At 43.5% G+C, this 19150-nt stretch overlaps 1 protein-coding gene across 1 annotated transcript; it reads right to left on the reverse strand.

Annotated features, from left to right (window-relative positions):
- Positions 1 to 10633: 10633 nt before the first annotated feature.
- Positions 10634 to 18822, reverse strand: SEC61B (SEC61 translocon subunit beta). Its single transcript, XM_082259601.1, has 4 exons — positions 18668 to 18822; positions 15549 to 15646; positions 14957 to 15058; positions 10634 to 10970 (listed from the first exon to the last, which is right to left on the reverse strand). Exons 1-4 carry the CDS (start codon positions 18668 to 18670, stop codon positions 10883 to 10885), a joined length of 291 nt encoding a protein of 96 aa, XP_082115727.1. The 5' UTR covers positions 18671 to 18822; the 3' UTR covers positions 10634 to 10882.
- Between the last annotated feature and the right edge of the window lie 328 nt (positions 18823 to 19150).

Genomic DNA, 19150 nt, shown 5'->3' on the forward strand with positions numbered 1-19150 from the left:
GGTTTTTATTTTTTGCGCTATAAACAAAAAAGACTGACAATTTAGAAAAAAAAAAAATTGGCTTAGGCCAATTTGTATCCTGCTACATATTTTTGGTAAAAAGCGTATATTAATTGGTTTGCGCAAAAGTTATAGTGTTCACAAACTATAAGGTAGATTTTCAGACTTTTTATTTTATTAATGTTTTTATTAGTAATGGCGTCGATCAGCGATTTTTAGCAGGACTGCGACATTGCGGTGGACAAATCTGACTCTAAGTGACACTTTTTGGGGACCAGTGACACCAATACAGGGATCCGTGCTAAATAATATGCACTGTTACTGTATAAATGACACTGGAAGGGAAGGGGTTCACATCAGGGGCGATCAAGGTGTTAAAGTGTGCTCCTAGGGGATGCTTTCTAACTGTAGGGGGAATGGACTGACTGAAGGAAGAGAGAGATCTGTGTTCCTGATTAGTAGGAACACACAATCTCTCCCTTCCTGTCTGACAAAAAAAGCTGTCTGCCTTGTTTACATAGGTAGAGGGCTGTTCTGTCATTCTCCTTCACAATTGCGGGTGGCTGACAGCCACCGCGGCCGCTGGACCTGCAGACTGGCTCCCGCTGTGTCTGTTCACAGCGGAAGTGAGGCTCCAGTGGTGCGCGCACACCCCCCTAGAGCCTTAAAACAAAATCACATATATGTATGTGATTTTGTGCTTCAGGGCCGCCCTGTCGCAGTATATGTACATGGGGCGGTCCTTAAGTGGTTAATGCAGCTGACAAGACACATCACCTTACAGTAACGTTCAAGGAGACTCTAGTCTGAAAATTAGACCCAGCTCTGAAGTGCTCCTACGTACTGTAGCGTCTGCAGATGCCTGCAGACCAACAAAAACCAGCCCATGTGCTGAGTGAGTCTAATGGAAGTGGTTTCATAATTATCAACTAGCTTCTGCACCTGCAGGACTTTGAGGAAAATGGCAGGGTCTGCACCCCTTTAGACATGATCTTCTATTGGGAGTATCTTACCAAAAATTAAATTTTTGTTGCAGTGGATGCCAAAAATCTGACTTGTATCTTCGTGTAGACTTCTGGAAAAATCAGTGAGCCAATCACTCAAGCAGGAAATTATGTTTCAGGGGGGCATTCTGTAAACATTCTGTGTACAGAACACTTCCAGATAGCCATATTGCCTTGCATTTTATAGAAAATAACAGCCCTGCAGATTGAAAAGGAAAGGTGGAGTTACGCTGGAGCAGAGCAGAGTAGTTGGGTGACAGGAAGGGTAGAGGGGAAAGAGTCAAGGAGGCCGGTCCTGGACTGAAACATCCCAATAAATACGCCCTGTTGCGTGATGCTGGGGAAACCAGTCAGGGACCAGCATTGCTGGAGCAGAGCGACGCCCCTAGCTGCCAGGGGAAGAACTCCTCCAGAAAGGGCTAAATGCTTTCTTCTCCTCAGTTTTTATACAGGAAAAGGAGGGGTATACAGATCATGACTGTATGGTTAGCAGTACTTCACATGACATGCTGCTATGGCTAACAGAGGGTGAAATCATGAAAAGGCTTGATAACATTAACACAAATAAATCATCAGGACCGGATGGCGTACATCCGAGAGTACTCAAAGAACTCAGTAAGGTTATATCTAGACCACTGTTCCTGATCTTTGCAGATAGTATTTTGACAGGAAATGTACCAGGTGACTGGAGGAAAGCTAACATGATACCAATATCTAAAAAAGGCAGAGACATATTCCAGGCAATTAAAGGCCGGTCAGCCTGATGTCAATAGTATGTAAATTACTGGAAGGGATGATAAGGGACTATATCCAAGAATTTGCTATAGTCAACAGTATCAGCAGTAATCAGCATGGGTTTACAAAAGGGCGTTCTTGTCAGACCAATCTGTTAACATTCTACGAGGAGGTGTGAGCTAGATAGAGGGAGACCTGTGGATGTGGGGGTATCTGGATTTTGCTAAGGCATTCGATACAGTCCCCCACAAACGATTAATTTACAAAATAAGGTCTGCCACAAGGTTTGCTCTTGGATAGAAAACTGGTTAAAGGGGTGTGTCCAAAGGGTGGTAATAAATAACGCGTACTCAGACTTGTCTGGAGTGATAAGTGGGGTGCCCCAAGGCTCAGTCCTGGGACCAATTTTGTTCAATTTATTCATAAATAGCATTGAGGATGGGATCACTAGCTCAATCTCAGTTTTTGCAGATGACACAAAATTAAGCAGGGCAATAACTTCACATCATGATGCAGAAATCTTACAGAATGACCTGAATAGAATAACAGAGTGACAACTACGTGGCAAATGAGGTTTAATGTGGAGAAGTGTAAGGTAATGCACTTGGGGACAAAAAACATAAACACAAAATATGCGTTAGGGGGGGAACCTCTGGGGGAATCGAGAATGGAGAAAGATCTGGGAGTCTTAGTTGAAGATAGACTAAGCAATAGCATGCAATATCAAGATGCAGCTGCCAAAGCCGGTGGAATATTGGCATGCATAAGGAAGGGGATATATTCCAATGATAAATCTATAATCCTACCACTTTATAAAACTCTGGTCCGGCCACACCTGAAGTATTCTGTCCAGTTCTGGTCGCCAATCCTCAGAAAGGATGTGCTGGAACTGGAAAGAGTCCAAAGAGTCCTAAATTATGAGGAGCGTTTACAAGCGCTGGATTTATTCTCCCTAGATAAGAGACACCTGAGAGGGGACATGATAGCGATTTACAAATACCTCATCAATGATCTCAGCATAGAAAAAAAACTATTCAGTCGCAAGAAGTGCAAGAGGACACGAGGCCATTCAATGTGATTAGAGGAGAAGTGATTTAACCTCAGGCTACGCAAGGTTTTTTTTTACAGTAAGGGCAATAAGATTGTGGAACTCCCTTCCACAAATGGTAGTAACTGGGAGTATGGCTACTTTTAAAAGACTCTTGGACATACATCTCCAAGATCAAAACATTCAGGGGTATGGGAAATGAATACGTCCACACACAGTTACACAGGTTGAACATGATGTACTATTGTCTTTATTCAACCTCAACTACTATGTAACTATGTAAGGGCGGGAGCGAGGGCAGGGAAAAACAGGTTCTGGTGGTAGGGGACTAAATTATTAGGACAGAAAGGGCAATATGTAAAAAAGACAGTGAGCGCCGAACTGTTTGTTGTTTACTAGGCGCTCAGGTTCGGCACATGACGGATCAGGTGGACAGATTATTGGGTGGAGCTGGGGAGGACCCAGCTGTCATGGTACATGTAGGTACCAATGACAAAGTTGGAGGAAGGTGGAGAGTCCTAAAAAACTATTTCAGGGACTTAGGAGCTACATTGAGGAGTAGGACCTCCAAGGTAGTATTCTCAGAAATACTACCTGTACCTCGAGCCATGCCAGAGAGGCAGCGGGAGATTAGGGAAGTAAACAAGTGGCTGAGGAGTTGGTGTAGTTAGGAGGGGTTTGGGTTTCTGGAGAACTGGGCTGACATATCAGTCGGCTATCGGGCTCTTTAGTAGGGATGGCCTTCACCTAAATGGGGAAGGTACTGAGAGAGAAGATGGCCAAAAAGTTAGAGGGGCATTTAAACTAGGTTATGGGGGGGAGGGTCCAGATGTAGAATTAACCAGTGGGGAGCAAGGTTCAGCGGGCATTTTTGGGGGCATTAGTGGTAGGGTGACCAGAAATCCAAAACCCAAGGTAGGTAGGCTGAAAAAAAGTGCAGCCTCATAACAAACCCACATAATACAATTTTGAGGTTTGTATACCAATGCTAGAAGTCTGGCCAACAAGATGGGCGAACTGGAGCTGGTAATGTATGAGGAGGGTTTTGATTTTGTGGGAATCTCGGAGACTTGGTTTGACAGCTCTCAATATTGGCTGGGAAACATTCAGGGGTATTCCCTTTATCATAGAGATAGAGATGGTAAAAAGGGAGGCGGGGTATGCCTTTATATCAAGAACAATCTGCAAGTGAATATGAGAGACGATATTACTAATGGAGCTAGGGAGGAGGTGGAATCCCTATGGGTAGAGCTCCAAAGGGAAGGTACTATGGGGATAGTAATATTGGGTGTATGCTATAGGACCCCTATCCAGAGGGAAGGGGGGGGGGCTGACCTCCTATCACAGCTTGGAATGGCAGCAGGGATGGGAAATCTTGGTATAATGGGGGACTTCAATTATCCGGATATAGACTGGGCAGAAGGAACCGCGCATTCATCTAAGGCTCACCATTTCCTAAATGTTTTGCAGTATAATTTCATGGGTCAGATGGTGAATGCACCAACGAGAAACAATGCGTTACTAGACCTATTGGTTACTAACAATACAGATCTGATTGCGGATGTAGAATTATGGTGAAACATAGGAAACAGTGACCATATGTCAATTTGTTTCAGTATAAATCATAGAAATAGGAAACACAAGGGTAATACAAGGACATTGAATTTCAAAAGAGCCGATTTCCCTAAACTGTGCTTTATGCTAGACGCTATTAAATGGGATTGTCATGGACATGCAATAATGTCTGGTAGCTTACCTGTTCCTCATGTCTGCATTAAGGGCCAGACTTCTGGCTACTTTTATCAGCTCTCTTCCCTGTTTGGCTCCACCCCAGGCCATTCTAGGAAGTCTATATTAACCAGCGCACTGTGGGTCTGCTTTGCTGTTCAACAGTGTTTGTTAGTTGTTTCCTGTCTGCCGTGTGCTTGATCTACCTTTCTGTGTACCGAATTTGGCTTGTCTCTTACTACTCCCGTTTGCCTGTGACCCTGACCTTTGGCCTGTCCCTTGGTTTCCCTTGTCTGCCTGTTGTCCCAACCTCGGCTTACCCATCACTATCCCTTGTGTCCTGAGTGGCTGCTTCCCCTCTCTCCCTATGGAGCGTGACCCAGGGGACCCCAGGGGCCGTGACCTGGGCCCAGCTCCACCCAATATCCATCCTCACCACTAGAGGCTCTGGTGAACACCTGCTGGGTCTTAGACTCCGCGCCCTGGGGAATCTTGGGCTCACGTTCCTGTCCATCTGCAGCAGTCAGCTATCAGGTTCACTACCTTGCGCTGCACCCCTGCCTCCAACAGGGTGCAGTTGTCACCTGGCTACAGGTGACCTGAGAGTTTGAACAGCCATGAACCCGGCCGTCGTGCCGCTCCCCCCAGACGATCCATCACAGGGCTTAGTTCGCAGACTCGAGACGCAAGAAGCTAATCAGACTCAGGTGTTGCGATTCCTACAGGAGCTGGCTTCCCACTTTGAACAGCATCAGACCTCGTTGGGAACCCCGAATCCGCATCCCCAAGAGCAACCAGTGGTTGGGCCTGTCGCAGATTCGCATTTGCTGGAACTACCTCCTCCAATCTGTTTTTCTGGAGACTCCAAGGCCTGCAGGGGGTTTCTTAGCCAATGCACCATCCATTTTGAGCTTCAGCCGCTAAACTTCTGGTCAGATCGGGCAAAGGTAGCCTATATTATTTCCCTCCTTTCCGGTGAAGCTCTAGCCTGGGCTGCCCCCCTATGGGAGAAGAAGGATCCAGTAGTTTCCAACCTGTCCGACTTCTTAAAGCTCTTTCGTAACATCTTCGAGGAGCCGGCTCGGGCCTTTTCAGCGGCTAGTGCTCTTTTACGTCTCCGCCAAGAATCCTGTTCAGTGGGACAATATGCTCTCCAGTTCCGTATTCTCTCAGCTGAATTGAGCTGGAACAATGAGGCCCTGGTCGCTACCTTTTTGCATGGCCTCTCTGACAGAGTGAAGGACGAATTACCGGGAAGAACCACCCCCGTTGGTCTGGATGATGTCATCTCCTTATGCAACCAGATCGATATTTGTTTTCAGGAGAGGTCCATAGAAAAAGGACACCAACACTCCCTAGGTCTTAGCCAGTCTGAGCTACCCTGATTTCGTCCCGTTGAGCATCCTCTGCCTGTTGAGGAACCTATGCAGCCCATAGAAGAAAGACACCAACACTCTCTAGGTCCTAGCCAGTCTGAGCTCCCCTCACTTCGTCCCGTGGAGCATCCTCTGCCTGTTGAGGAACCTATGCAGCTGGGCCGGACCAGACTAACCCCCGAAAAACGTGCTAGGCGTAGAACTTTGGGCTTATGCCTTTATTGTGGAGGCAAGGGCCACGTTCGTGACTCCTGCTCGCTTCGCTCGAGAAACGCTCGGGTAATACATTTAGAAGGTGGAATATTGGACCCAGAAACATCGCCTTCCCGTATTCTTCTTCCGGTGTCCCTTCATGTAAGCACTTCTCCCCAATCGACCCTTGCGTATCTGGATTCCAGGGCCGCCGGCAACTTTATGGACAGGGGAACTGCTTTCTTCTATGAAGCTCACCCTTTTCTACGCCGTTGGTAGTCTCGGCAATTGATGGCACTGTTCTTCCAGGGGGCCCAATTTGCTTCCAGACACTACCTATTAGGATGTCAGTAGGGATTCTCCACCAGGCGTGGATATCCTTTCTCATCCTACCCAAAGCCTCTACCCCCATTGTATTGGGCCTTCCTTGGCTAAAGCTCCACTCTCCCCATGTGGACTGGGTCTCTGGGCAGATCCTGGCTTGGGGCTCCTCATGTCTCTCGTCATGCCTTTCCAAGATGACCCCAAAGGAGAGAGTTCCGTTTGCTACCACATCTGTATCTTCTGACCTTCCCGCTGCATACAGCGACAATTTTGAAAAAATAACAATATTTTTCAAATTTTTTATACGAAACTCCCCCCCCCCCCCAAAAAAAAATGTAAAAATCAAAATTTTTTAACATTTTAAGGCCAATTTGTTTTCGGCTACATGTTTGGTTAAAAAAAAAAAAAAAATCGCAATAAGCATCTACTAACTACAGGAAAGATTTGTCATTTTTTTTTTTGGTAATGGCGGCGATCTGCAAGTTTTTTGGCGAGACTGCGACATTGCGGTGGACAGATCGGACCCTTGACTGAAATTTTTGACACTTTTGGGGGTACCAGTGACATTACTGTACAAATGACACTGGCAGGGAAGGGGTTAACTTTATTGGTGATCAGTGGGTTAAATGTATCCCTAGGGGTGTGATTCTAACTGTGGGGGGGGGGCATGGCTTGTGATGTAACCACAGAGACATATGATCCTACATAGCAGGATCGTATGATCTCTGCAGTTACACCAGGGAGAATGACAGGCGGCTTTGTTTAGATTAGCCGCCTGCCTTTCTCCCTCTCCAGCGGGAGATCACGAGTGACCGGCGGCCATCAGAGCCGCCGGTCACTTGCACGGGGATGTTAGTGAAGGAGCAGGGGCGGGAGCGCGTCTCCGGCGGCGCGCGCTCACCCCCTAGAGGCTCGTGGGCGGGCGACGTAGCCCTATGTCGTTTTGCCTGTAGGGGGCTGACTGCCGCAGTAAATAGTCGTGCGGCGGTCGACAAGCGGGTAAGTGCCAATCTTGCAACATCATCTTTGCTGTAATCTTCAAGTGATCTGAACTACTGAAGACCCTATTTAAAGTGTTATTAAACCCACAACAGTAAAATCAGTCTGTATATGCAGCAAAGCATGCTTGTTTTCTTATTGTAAAACATAAGGGGTTAATCCTCTGCATTGTGTAAAAAAAAAAAAAGCTGTTTGATATTATCTTTTCCGATTGTCGCCTTCTTTCACAGTCCCCAAGCCATCTCCTGAAGAACAGAGCCTTGGGGGCACTCTGAACATGCTCAGTTTAGTGTGTAGTGCTAGAGGTTTTTTTTTTTCTTTACTTGGAGGGTGCATGAGATCGGTGCCAGGACCAATCAGCACTGTCCACTGTGTCAGGGGTCCGGCAGACTCATAGAACAGTCAGAGGAAAATGAAAACTTCTCCTACAAGCTTTAACCAGACACTGATAGAAGTCAGAAGACTGTTCTATACAGTAAACCCCCCACTCCATCGCGGTTCAGTTTTTGCGGCCCCGGTATATTGCGTTTTTTTTTTTTTTTGTAATGTTATCTTACTATATAAATCATTAAAAATGAAATATGTTTGTGTTTTCCATAGCTCTTGCTATGTCTCTCAGTATCTTTTATGCGTTTAAATGAGTTTTTATTGTTTTAAAAGTGTCTTTAAAGACCTTAAAATGCTTTTACATGTACAGTGACAGTAAAAAAAAAAACATGCCTACAATGCATTTTAATAAGGTTTTTCTATTTCACGGATTTTCACTTTTTCGCGGCTGGGTCCGGAACATAATCCCCGCAATGGAGGGGGGTTTACTGTACTGCTAATTAGAAAAGGTATTTAGTAGTTTATATTTACTAAAATAATTGCATTTCCATGTTCTGTGGGAGACCAAATATAGTGAATGCAGGGTCCTCATGCAGCAAGCAATCATGTTTTAAAGCTGATCTTCAGGTATAGATTTTATCGCATAGTTACATTATTCCAGCTTGGACCAATGTGGGTATAAATAAGCCTCCGCCACTACAGAGATCACCCCTTCCATCCTGGCCCTGTGCTGAGCTGCTGCCCTGCCATACAGTAACCATAGAGCAGTGATGGCGAACCTTGGCACCCCAGATGTTTTGGAACTATATTTCCCATGATGCTCAACTACACTGCAGAGTGCAAGAGCATCATGGGAAATGTACTTTCAAAACATCTTGGGTGCCAAGGTTCGCCATCACTGCCATAGAGGGTTGCTTGCTTGTTTACAGAACACCTTGCATTTGTTCTCTGGGTGAGATGTAGAGGCGGGGCAGTAATGTCACAATCTTCACCTAGTCCAGTGAGAAAAAAAAAAAAATAGATAAACCACTTGGCTCTTGTTCTGCCACTATGGGGCATGTACAATTTCTGGTCATGCATTACAATGCATGTCTGTCAGTATGGTGCATTGGGTACCAATGTATGTAGCAGATGTTACTGCAACACAATACTGTGAATGGGCTCTTCAGTTTTCCAAAAAGGCAAAACAAAACGATTTCTACCTTTTTGAGAGGGGGATAAAATTGGTTTACATTTGTTATCAATTTGTCTTAATCTCTTTTCAACCATGCAATGCATAGATGCTATGGCTAGAAAGGTAGGCTTTAACATCCAGCCAATGCACATATGCCTCCACAGGGACATGAAGTTGTGCCGAGTGCATTTCCAACACACAGACCAAGCTGAAGTATACCAAACATTTTTCTACACCTAGTCAGGTGATTTTTTTTTTATTTTTTATGCTCGGTATAAAAAAATTTTGCCATATAAACTTTGGCTTTAACCTTTTTACTGCCGCCAAAATAATTCTATGGCAAGGCAGTAACGGGTTGTAAGGAAGCTTATGGCCACAAATAGCAGCCATGAGTTTTACATTTTTCAGTACAAGCTCAGGTGAACGCTGCAAAGCTAACTAGGGCAGTTGAAATCCTCACCGATCACTTCTTTAGTTCAAGTGGCTGTATCCTTTCCAAAATGTCCTCTGCAGTGCTTGAACCAGGGTTGTCAAAACCTAGCTTGTAGTGACTAGGTAAAAAGCAGATTGGGACTCTTTCCATAAAGAGAATCTGTCACACTCATTTTACGATCACATAGGGGGGATTGTGACACAAGGACAAATATTGTATGGTTTGTAAGAAAACAAAAACCGTGTCATAAAGCTTTGGCATCTTACAAATGTGATGCTGGTTCTGTGAATAATACACAACCCCATTATAGACAACACTACATTTTCTGTGCACAAGCTACTGTAATCAGCACAGTAATTATTTCAGTGACTGTTTTGCACAGCAACACCAAATGAACATGCTTAAAGCGGAGTTCCGCCTTCCCCTCCAAAAATTAAAAGTCAGCAGCTACACAGATTGTAGCTGCTGACTTTTAATATTAGGACACTTACCTGTCCTGGAGTCCAGCGATGTCGGCACCGCAGCTGATATTTCCATCGGCTGTTGGGTGTTCCCGCCGCCATTGTGGATTTTTGTATCGCCAAAGCTCTATTTGGCAACTTACAGAGACTAAAGGCTGCATTTACACATGTCCGGATGCAGGTTTGTGCTTGGGGTCCGGGGCATTCCTGTTCACTGGTTTAAGTGTGAATCAGGTCTGAATTCCCACCCGAAAACGGACCAGAAGAGGCACAGGACCTTTTTAAAAGCAGACCGCGGCAACCCCGGACATGTGTGAACTGGCTCCATTGAGAGCCATTCATACTTGACGTATCCAATTTGTATGTGTGAACCCAGCCTGAAGGTTCCTTGGAGAAATTTGGTAACAAAGTTCCCTTATTCTGTTTTTTTTTTTTTTTTTTAATTTTGAATAGGCAGAAACCAACTTCTTCCAGATGACATGCCGATAAAGACTTCACAAGTTCTCTAATCAGTAGAATCTTGTTACATATTCCTAGGGTTTACCATTATGTTTATACTTCACAATGGTAAACTAGTAGCAACTGCAATTTGAGATTTTTTTTAAATGACATGTGTTTAGTAGATCATGCCAACAGACACCTAAAATGTCAGAACAGTAAGCAGAGAAGATAATCAATTATTATAATACATTTTTGATATAGTGCATCTAAATCTAATTACAAAAAAGGTGTGTATCATTCATCTATCTATACATACACGCACACTATCTGTTCAATATTCTCATTAAATACATTTTAAAAATGTAATATAATTTGTTATTAGTAACTAATAGACAATTATTGCAATAAGGGTGTATGAATTTACATTATCCATAATATTAAATGGCAGCAGCCACTGTATTTCTGTACAAACCAGAAGAAAACACTACACTGTTTTGCTCTTTTTTTTGTTTTATTTACAAAATTCATATTTTAAAAGTTTGCCGAAACCACAAGTTATGTCTACGCTTAAATGCAAGATGGTAGTTCTCCGAAGAAGTCCAAAGCTTATTTGGTCCAAAGTAGCCTTGAGCGCAGACGTTTAAGAACGTGTGTATTTACCCCAGATGTGAAGCATGAACACAGAAGCGATAAAAAGTAGGCTCATAACCAGTACTGGAACAGGTCCTCTAAAAAAAAAAAAATCAATCAAATTAATATGTAGTAACCATAACAGACAATACTTCTTATAAGATGGGAGATAAAATATACTTATAGGGTTGGAGAAGACGTAAACTACAGCAACATGATACATGGGCAGCAGCACAGTGGCCAGCAGATGACATGGCTCCCCATATCATCAAACTGTGGAAAAGTTTGCCATTCTTTTGGAAATCAAGGTCCCAGAACATGGAGGAAGAGAAGAGAGGCACAGAATCAAAGTTGCATGAGGTTCAGTGTGAAGTTTCCAGTCAGTGATGATTTGGGGAGCCATGTCATCTGCTGGTGTTGGTCCACTGTGTTTTATCAAGTCCAAAGTCAGCCCAGCCCTCTACCAGGAGATTCTAGAGCACTTCATGCTTCCCTCTACTGACCAGCTTTATAGAGATGCTGATTTCATTTTCCAGCAGGGCTTGGCCCCTGCCTACATTGCCAAAAGTACCAATACCTGGTTTAATGATCATGGTACTGCGCTTGATTGGCCAGCAAACTCACCTGCCCTAAACCCCATAGTAAATCTGTAGGGTAGGTCAAGAGGAAGCTGAGACACACCAGACCCAACAACGCAGACGAGCTGAAGGCTGCTATCAAAGCAACCTGGGCTTCCATAACACCTCAGCAGTGCCACAAGCATCAACGAAGCCGCATTGATGCATTAATTCATGCAAATGGGGCCCCGATTAAGTATTGAGTGCATACTATACTGTACATAAACATACTTTTCAGAAAGCCAACATTTCTGTATTAAAAATCTTTTTTTTTTTTTTTATTGGTCTGATGCAATATTCTAATTTTCAGAGATAATACATTTTGGGTTTTCACTACCTGTAAGCCGTAATCAAAATTTTAAAAATAAATGCTTGAAATATCACTGTACAAAAAACGCATCTATTTGCGATTGAGATTCTTTTTTTTTTGAGATGCACATGTATATGTAAAGTGCAGTGTAAACTGACGGCGCTATACAAGTACCTGTAATAAATAAATGCAGCATTTCTAGTTTTATCAAAGGTCTGCAAGTTATTTTGCAGTTATGCACTGCAAAAATGCTGAATATTGGCTTGACCACTTCATATTCGCAATCTGTCAATTAATGTTCCCAGGCATGGCTTCCTGTGGTGAAGGAATCCTAAAAGTAAAAATGCAGCTTACCAATTCTTTTATGTGATGCCCCCCCCCTTAAAATTTCACCTTGTGATCTTGCCAATAAGAAAGTTATTTTTCAGCTTTACGGCCCCTTTCACACTTGCCGCTCTGTCGGCGGACTCCAGTTTTCTCAGCGGGGGATCGATCCGCCGATGAGCAGCTCTGTCTCCGCGCTGTGTGCGGAGACAAAGCTGTCAGGTCCCCGCTCTTCTCTATGGGGGAATCGGATGAGAACGGACTGCCTGTCCGTTCTCATCCGATCCGCCAGATGGATGGAAAATAGGGTTTCCATCTGTCCAGATTTGATGGACAGGATGTCAGTGGACATGTCTCCGCTGACATCCGATGCCCCATAGAGATGCATGGGGCATCCATTCAGATCCGCCTGAAAAACTGACAGGCGGATCTGAACGCTGTCCAGCAAGTGGCAGTTAGAGAGTTGGGACAAATAACACCGACAGAAATGCTTACAATGGTCAGCTTTTATTAGTTTATGCAAAACCTTTAGGAGCATACACTGGACAGCTCTGGTCTCAAGAAACAACTGAAAACCAATCAGTGATGTTCCCAATCACGTAATCAACTAGAAAGCCATGATCGGAAGGCAAGCATGGGGTTTTTTCAGTAAACAAACCTCTCCCAGACTGAGCTGTCACAGTATTTCTGTCTGAACTAGCACTAGATTCCTCGATCCCTTTTCCTTTAATAATCCCCCTTGAGCCAAAGGGCATTTTGTTATCCAGTATGAATACCCGGTGCTCAAACCAGTAGCCCATTGCACTGACTGTGCAACCCTCATCGACCTCGACCCTGCAGGCAGTTGTCTATGTTTTCATGCTTTCAGGAAAAGTAATCTTGATACTAGTTTTATTATGTGGCACTGTAAATTTAAGGATGCTTTTGCAAGCACAAATTTGGAAACAATAATTACATTTTTCAAAGGGCTTATAGCAGTGATCTTTTGCATGCTTCTAACACCTCTCCAGTCAATGACTAGAAGCAAATCCCCAAGCCTCCAGCAAGTTTACAGTTTGACCACCTCTAGTAGCATGCCCATGGTCTAGTCTAGGAATATCTCCCCTGTTGCAGGTCTGCAACAATACATTCACTGAATATTATGTGGTCCTTTGATGTCAGAGGCTGCACTCGAGGCCCCCTATATTTTGTATGTTTAACACTACAGAAATAAAATTATAGCAACACTAGAGTTATCTCTAAAGCCCTGTACACACGCACAGATTGTTGGCCGACCGATCGGCCATCTTTTGTCCAGTGTTTGTTGGTTGAAATGTGCTCTAGACTTCCACTGGACTTTTGTTGGCCAACAAAAACCAACTTCAGAAGTGATGTCATGTGATGGTTGACTTTCCCTGTGTTTTCTTCTCTGAGCATGCCCAGTCTTGCTCATCTGATTTTTGTCTGCCGAAATCTGTACTGACTGAGGAACAATGGGCCGTTCTGTTGTTGGCCAACAAAAATTTTATAGCCTGCACACCAGATTTTTTTTGGCCGAAAAGTCGCAGTTGGTTGTCGGAAGCATCATACTAACAAGCCGAAAATCGGCCGATCAGACGTTGGCCGACAATTTACGGCCAACAATCTGTGCGTGTGTACAGGGCTTAAGGATCAAGTTCAAACCAGAATGAGGTGTTGGAAACCCGTGTTCTGAGCGTGTCCCCCCCCCCCCAATCACATTCAAGATGCACTGCGGTACGTTTGCCCACACTGGATGGCATGGTACAAAAGTTGCAGCAAGTTTCCAAAAGTAGTGTATGCACTAATTTGGTGCAGTACAATTTCAGCCCATGGAGAAAAAAAAAAAAAAAAAAAGCTGAAATCGCACAGGCAAGCAGAATGCATTTCTGGCGTGAACTGGCCTTTAGGCTGGGTTTACACTGGTGCGAATTGGATGCAGGTTTCCCTGCATCTAATTCGCATTTCACAAGATTTTGACCGGCTCTCAATGGAGCCAGTTCACACAGCTCTGGGACAGCTGCGGAGCAGTTTGCAGGAAATTTGTGCGGGTCTTCTGGTCCGTTTCAGGTCTGAATTCGGCCAAAAATTTGGGCCGAATTTGGACCTAAAACTGTGCATGGGAGGCGCCAGACCCCCTACTGCGAGCCGCTCCGCAATCCAGTGTGAATCCAGCCTCCAAGTGGAAGTAAACTATAGTTTTTAGCCAAGGAAGCTGCCAACTTGGCCTCTAATCCTCAATTGCCATGATGCTGCACATGTGATCAGATAGGACACCAGCCATTGGATGGTTTGACAGTGTGAGCACAACCAATGTGATAGTTACATCCCCAGCGCATGCCAGAAATCTAACTTTTTGGAAAGTCTTAAATCGATGGGCTTACTCCTGCTTTATTGTAAAAAGCCACATCCTTCTGTAAAAGCTGCGTTCCATTTCTGTTTTAGCTGTTTTCTTCTTTTCAAACAGATCTATTAGTGCATACACTACCTCCAGACCCCAAAATTGTCTGAATCTTATCTAAAGGCACAAGTGATTTTTTTGGTATATAAAATGCATTTAATGACTAAGAGATGAGGTGAAGTGAATTTATGAAGCAAGGGCATATAAGGTTTAAATATTTTACAAAGCATGGTGGAAATCATTGGCTGGATATTCACTTACACTGCACAATGCATAGACTGACAAACCCTAGAATTCCTTATATCACTTCTTTATATTGAATAATCTTCAGTAGGACTGAACCAAGGCTGTACACAGAATTTGCTGTGTAGGAATATTTTGATAGCATCTGAACTAAATAGTATACAAAAAGGAATAAGAAGACATGAAACTTACACTTTAAGACCTGGAGAGTCCTCTGTATAGAATCGCCACATGCCTCCTGTGCCAGCAGATGTGGTCCGTCCAGAACTTCTTGCGCTACTGCTTGTAGTTTTTCTTTTGTTGAGAGAAAATACAGACAAAGTACTTAGAACAAACAGTGGCATTAGCAGAGCTGGTGTGCTAATTTTTTTCAGATTTTGAATGCTGGTGTCTCCAGGAGGCAGAATGACACTTATCCCTCCTGGAAATATTAAAAGCCGGGCCAAACTGAATTTTTTTCCTGTTTTCTCAAATTTTGGGACAAACTAATTTTCAATCTATTTTTTTTTTTTTAAAACCACTAGTATTTAAGGGGGGGGGGGGGGATGGTGAGTAAAATGGACCACTTTAGGACCTGTCCGTGGTCAGGTGTCAAATGCCAAAACCTAGTAAGTCTCTGGCATATAAAAGCTGGTAGATTAGATGAACCTAGTCCCAATAATTTCAACCATTCGGTAAAAGTTTGGAAGTTCCATTTCAAATCCATTACATGCAAACTCCTCAGAAAGTCATTCTAACTTTAAAGTAGAATATAGCATCCAGCCAAGAAGTTTGTTCATCCTACCTTTGTCTCACAGTAGATCCTGCTGCTCTTGGAGAAACCGCTTTGCTTGGTGATCGACTAGAAGCACCAACATTGGTGGAACTTGCTGCAGGGCCAGGCTGAAATAGAAGGGGTGTACATTTGGAATCATTTATAAAAGTCACCATTGCAGAATCATAGCTCTAGCTTTACGTAAACTTATTGGACAATAAGTATTGTGGTTTGTCGCCATTCCACGAGCGTGCGCAATTTTAAAGCGTGACATGTTAAGTATCTATTTACTCGGCCTAACATCATATTTTATATTACACCACAAAATTGGGTTATATATAGTGGGGTTTATTTGCATTAAAATTAGTGTATTTTCCCCAGAAAATTGCATTTAAAAATCCGCAAATACGTTGTCACATAAAAAATTGTGACAATCGCCTATATATATACACACACACACACACACACACACACACACACTTTTTTTTGGGGGGGGGGTTCTAAGTAATTTTCTAGAAAAAAACAAAAAAAAAAAAAAAAAAAATCTGATTTTTACTTGGCAACAAAAAAAGTGCCAGAACAGGCTTGGTCCTTAAATGGTTATACAAAGTTACAATGATCCAGCTTGGCCCAGAGTACCAATGTATATACCATATCTGGTCGATCTCCAAAGGGATCTGCCAGGTATGGTATATACATTGGTGCAGTTTGGACCTGTGCACCCATGTAACTATGTATAAGTATTTATACCTGGAATTCTTTAGAATTTAGGGGGTACATGCACCAACATGACAATACAAATTAATACTAAAACTATAGCTCGGTACACTGTAGGTAAGCGGTCTATTGGCTGCAGGACAGAGGTGGCTCTTGTATTCCACTAGCCACTTAACCTTCAGAAGGTTTACCCCCCCCTTCATGACCAGGCCATTTTTTTTTTTTTTTTTTTTATATGGCACTGCGTTACTTTGACAATTGTGCAACACTGTACCCAAATAAGATGTATGTAATTTTTCCCCCCACAAATAGAGCTTTGATCACCTCTGCGTTTTATTTTTGTGCTATAAACAAAAAAGACCATCAATTTTGAGAAACATTATAATATATATATATATATATATATATAATTTTTTTTTCACTCTCTTCTATAAAACCTAACCAATAAAAAAAAAAAAAAAAAAAAAAAAACATTTCTTAATCAATTTAGGCTCATATGTAATTTATTGAGCTACATTTTTTCTTTAACCCCCAATAACCGTTTATCGATTGGTTTGTACAAAAGTTATAGCGTCTAAACACTATGGGATATTTTTATTTTTTTACTAGTATTGGTGGCGATCAGCGACTTAAAGCAGGACTGCAATATTGCGTTGGACATTCTGACATGGACACAATGTTTGGGGACCAGAGACACTTAGACCCCGTTCAGACTGTGGCGACACGACTTGGTGGGGCGACCTGTGAAGTCACGGTGCACAGCGTGCACCGCGACCTAAGCGCGACTTGCACGGACTTCATATAATTGAAGTCAATGCAAGTCGCCCCGAAGTAGTACAGGACCCTTTTTCTAAGTCGGAGTGACTTGTGTCGCTCCGACTTAGAACGGGTCCTGTACTATTCAATGGCGAGCGACCCACCGCGACTTGTCAGGCGACCAAGTTGCCTGACAAGTCGCGCTAGTGTGAATGGACCCTTAACAGGGATCAGTGCTGAATAAAAATATGCACTGTCTGTCACTGTAATGACACTGGCAGGGAAGGGGGCAATCAAGGGTTAACCATGTGCTTTGCCAGTGTTTCTCTGTACTGTGGTACTTTTAACAGGGGAAGGCATGAATCCTAGTCCCTGCTTTGAAGAGATACAGGATCCATATGCCATCCCTCCCGACAGATCGCCGTTCTGCTTCTGTACCAAACTGCAGGTGCCGGTGAACATAGAGTTCTCGTACCTGCCAATCAGCTACCGCTGTGTATGATCAGTGGAAGTGAGCTGCCGGTGGCGTGCATTCGCGCCCGCTACCCAGAAGAGTCCAATTACACATACATGATCTGGCAAAGAGGGGCTTCCCTGTAACAGTAAAACTGCTATAGGACAGACCTTAAGTGGCTAGAGTACATCTGCTCAGTCAGTACATATGTAAACATTAGCACAAACATAAAACGTGTGCGCGCATCATAAGGCCCCGTTTACATCTGCTGTTTTGGGATCTCGGGCAGAATCACTGCCATCCTGCCCACAATCCCAAATTGCATTGCTTTAAAAAAGCCTGGATTTCCTAAATGTACATAACCAGATACTAATATTCATAGGTAAAGTTGATCCAGGGATTATCTGATTGCCTCTTGGTAGATCAGGAAGGAATTTTTTCCCCTGCTGGAGTAAAGTGGATCATGCTTTATTGGGGTTTTGTTTGCCTTCCTCTGGATCATCTGTGGGTATAGATTGTAAAAAACAAATATAATAATTATGTTTTCCCCTATTTAATCGGTTGAACTGTTTTTTTTCCCAACGAATCTACATACTACGCGTAGAAAAACAAAAAACATACAACGCGTGTTGTAGTGCCATTCATTTTCAATGGCACCTAAGCACAGTGTGGTTTTGCTGTGATAAATCACGCTGCAATCTGCATTGCGCATAGCTTGTTGCCCAAAAAAAGCTCCCGTGAATTACACTCAAAAATGCGCGGTGCGTTTTGCCACCATTGTGGTGTGCTTTGGGATCACAAGCTGAATCACAGCGATTCTGCCTGGGATACCAAAACAGCAGATGTGAATGGGGCCTTAAGTTCGGTATTTCTTAGTTTGGGATCTGAACGCCGTGCAAGATTACTGATCACTTCACAGCAAAAAATATATAATAATAATAATTACACCTGTGTTTAGATCCGTAGAAAAATACAAACAATGCCACGTTTAAGGCATGAGCCTGAAAACCAATAACATTGCAGGGCACAGATTGCTGTATTTAGAAGTGTATGGAAATCTCCAGAACTGCCAACACTGCAGTCTGTGTTACCTACACTGGTGAATCCATTTAGGAAAAAGCACAGCAGAAACCTCGATCCCACACAGACATGATACCTAAAGAAGAGCATTGCATATACCTAACCTCCTACCCAAACATAGATAACTAAATCTCCCTCTTACCATGTTGCTGAGAGGTGAATGAGCCAACTACACACAGCTACTCCGCTCGGCTTCGGAACAAATGGGAAGGCAGCGTCACTTCAATACTGAAAAGGGCTCTTACGTAACAGGAAGCTGCTTTATTGACCAATCACTCTCCTCGGTTCTCTCTCATACGGGCAGAGCAGCCTTTCTGTTCTACGCCCTCTTTAGTCCACGTCGTCTTCCGTTCCATTGATCTGACGTTTGGGGAGGCAGCCATTTTGTTGAAGATTCTAGAGTCATTGTTTCCTATGGTAAATGTCTCATCAATGATGGCGCCTTGGTTGATGACTCTTTTTTGGCTTGTTTTATGTATAGTTCCAGGCGGGTGCGAGGGACACGTCGGCTGTCTGGCAGAAGAAGTGTTTAGGTGTCAGACGCTGGGGGGGAGGAGAGCATTCCTGAGTGCGGGATAAGCCGGAAGTAATTGGTAGTTACACCGGGGTTATGGTCAGTGCTCAG

The sequence above is a fragment of the Pelophylax lessonae genome (assembly GCF_965119305.1).
Source record: "Pelophylax lessonae genome assembly, chromosome: 5".
Classification (NCBI taxonomy): domain Eukaryota; kingdom Metazoa; phylum Chordata; class Amphibia; order Anura; family Ranidae; genus Pelophylax; species Pelophylax lessonae.

Excerpts from the sequence above, each read along its gene's own strand:
- SEC61B (XM_082259601.1), bottom strand. Across the intron at positions 15,059-15,548 it reads GGATCTACTGTGAGACAAAG|AAAAACTACAAGCAGTAGCG; the intron begins GTAGGATGAACA and ends TCTCAACAAAAG. Across the intron at positions 10,971-14,956 it reads GACTCTCCAGGTCTTAAAGT|AGGACCTGTTCCAGTACTGG; the intron begins GTAAGTTTCATG and ends TTTTTTTTTTAG.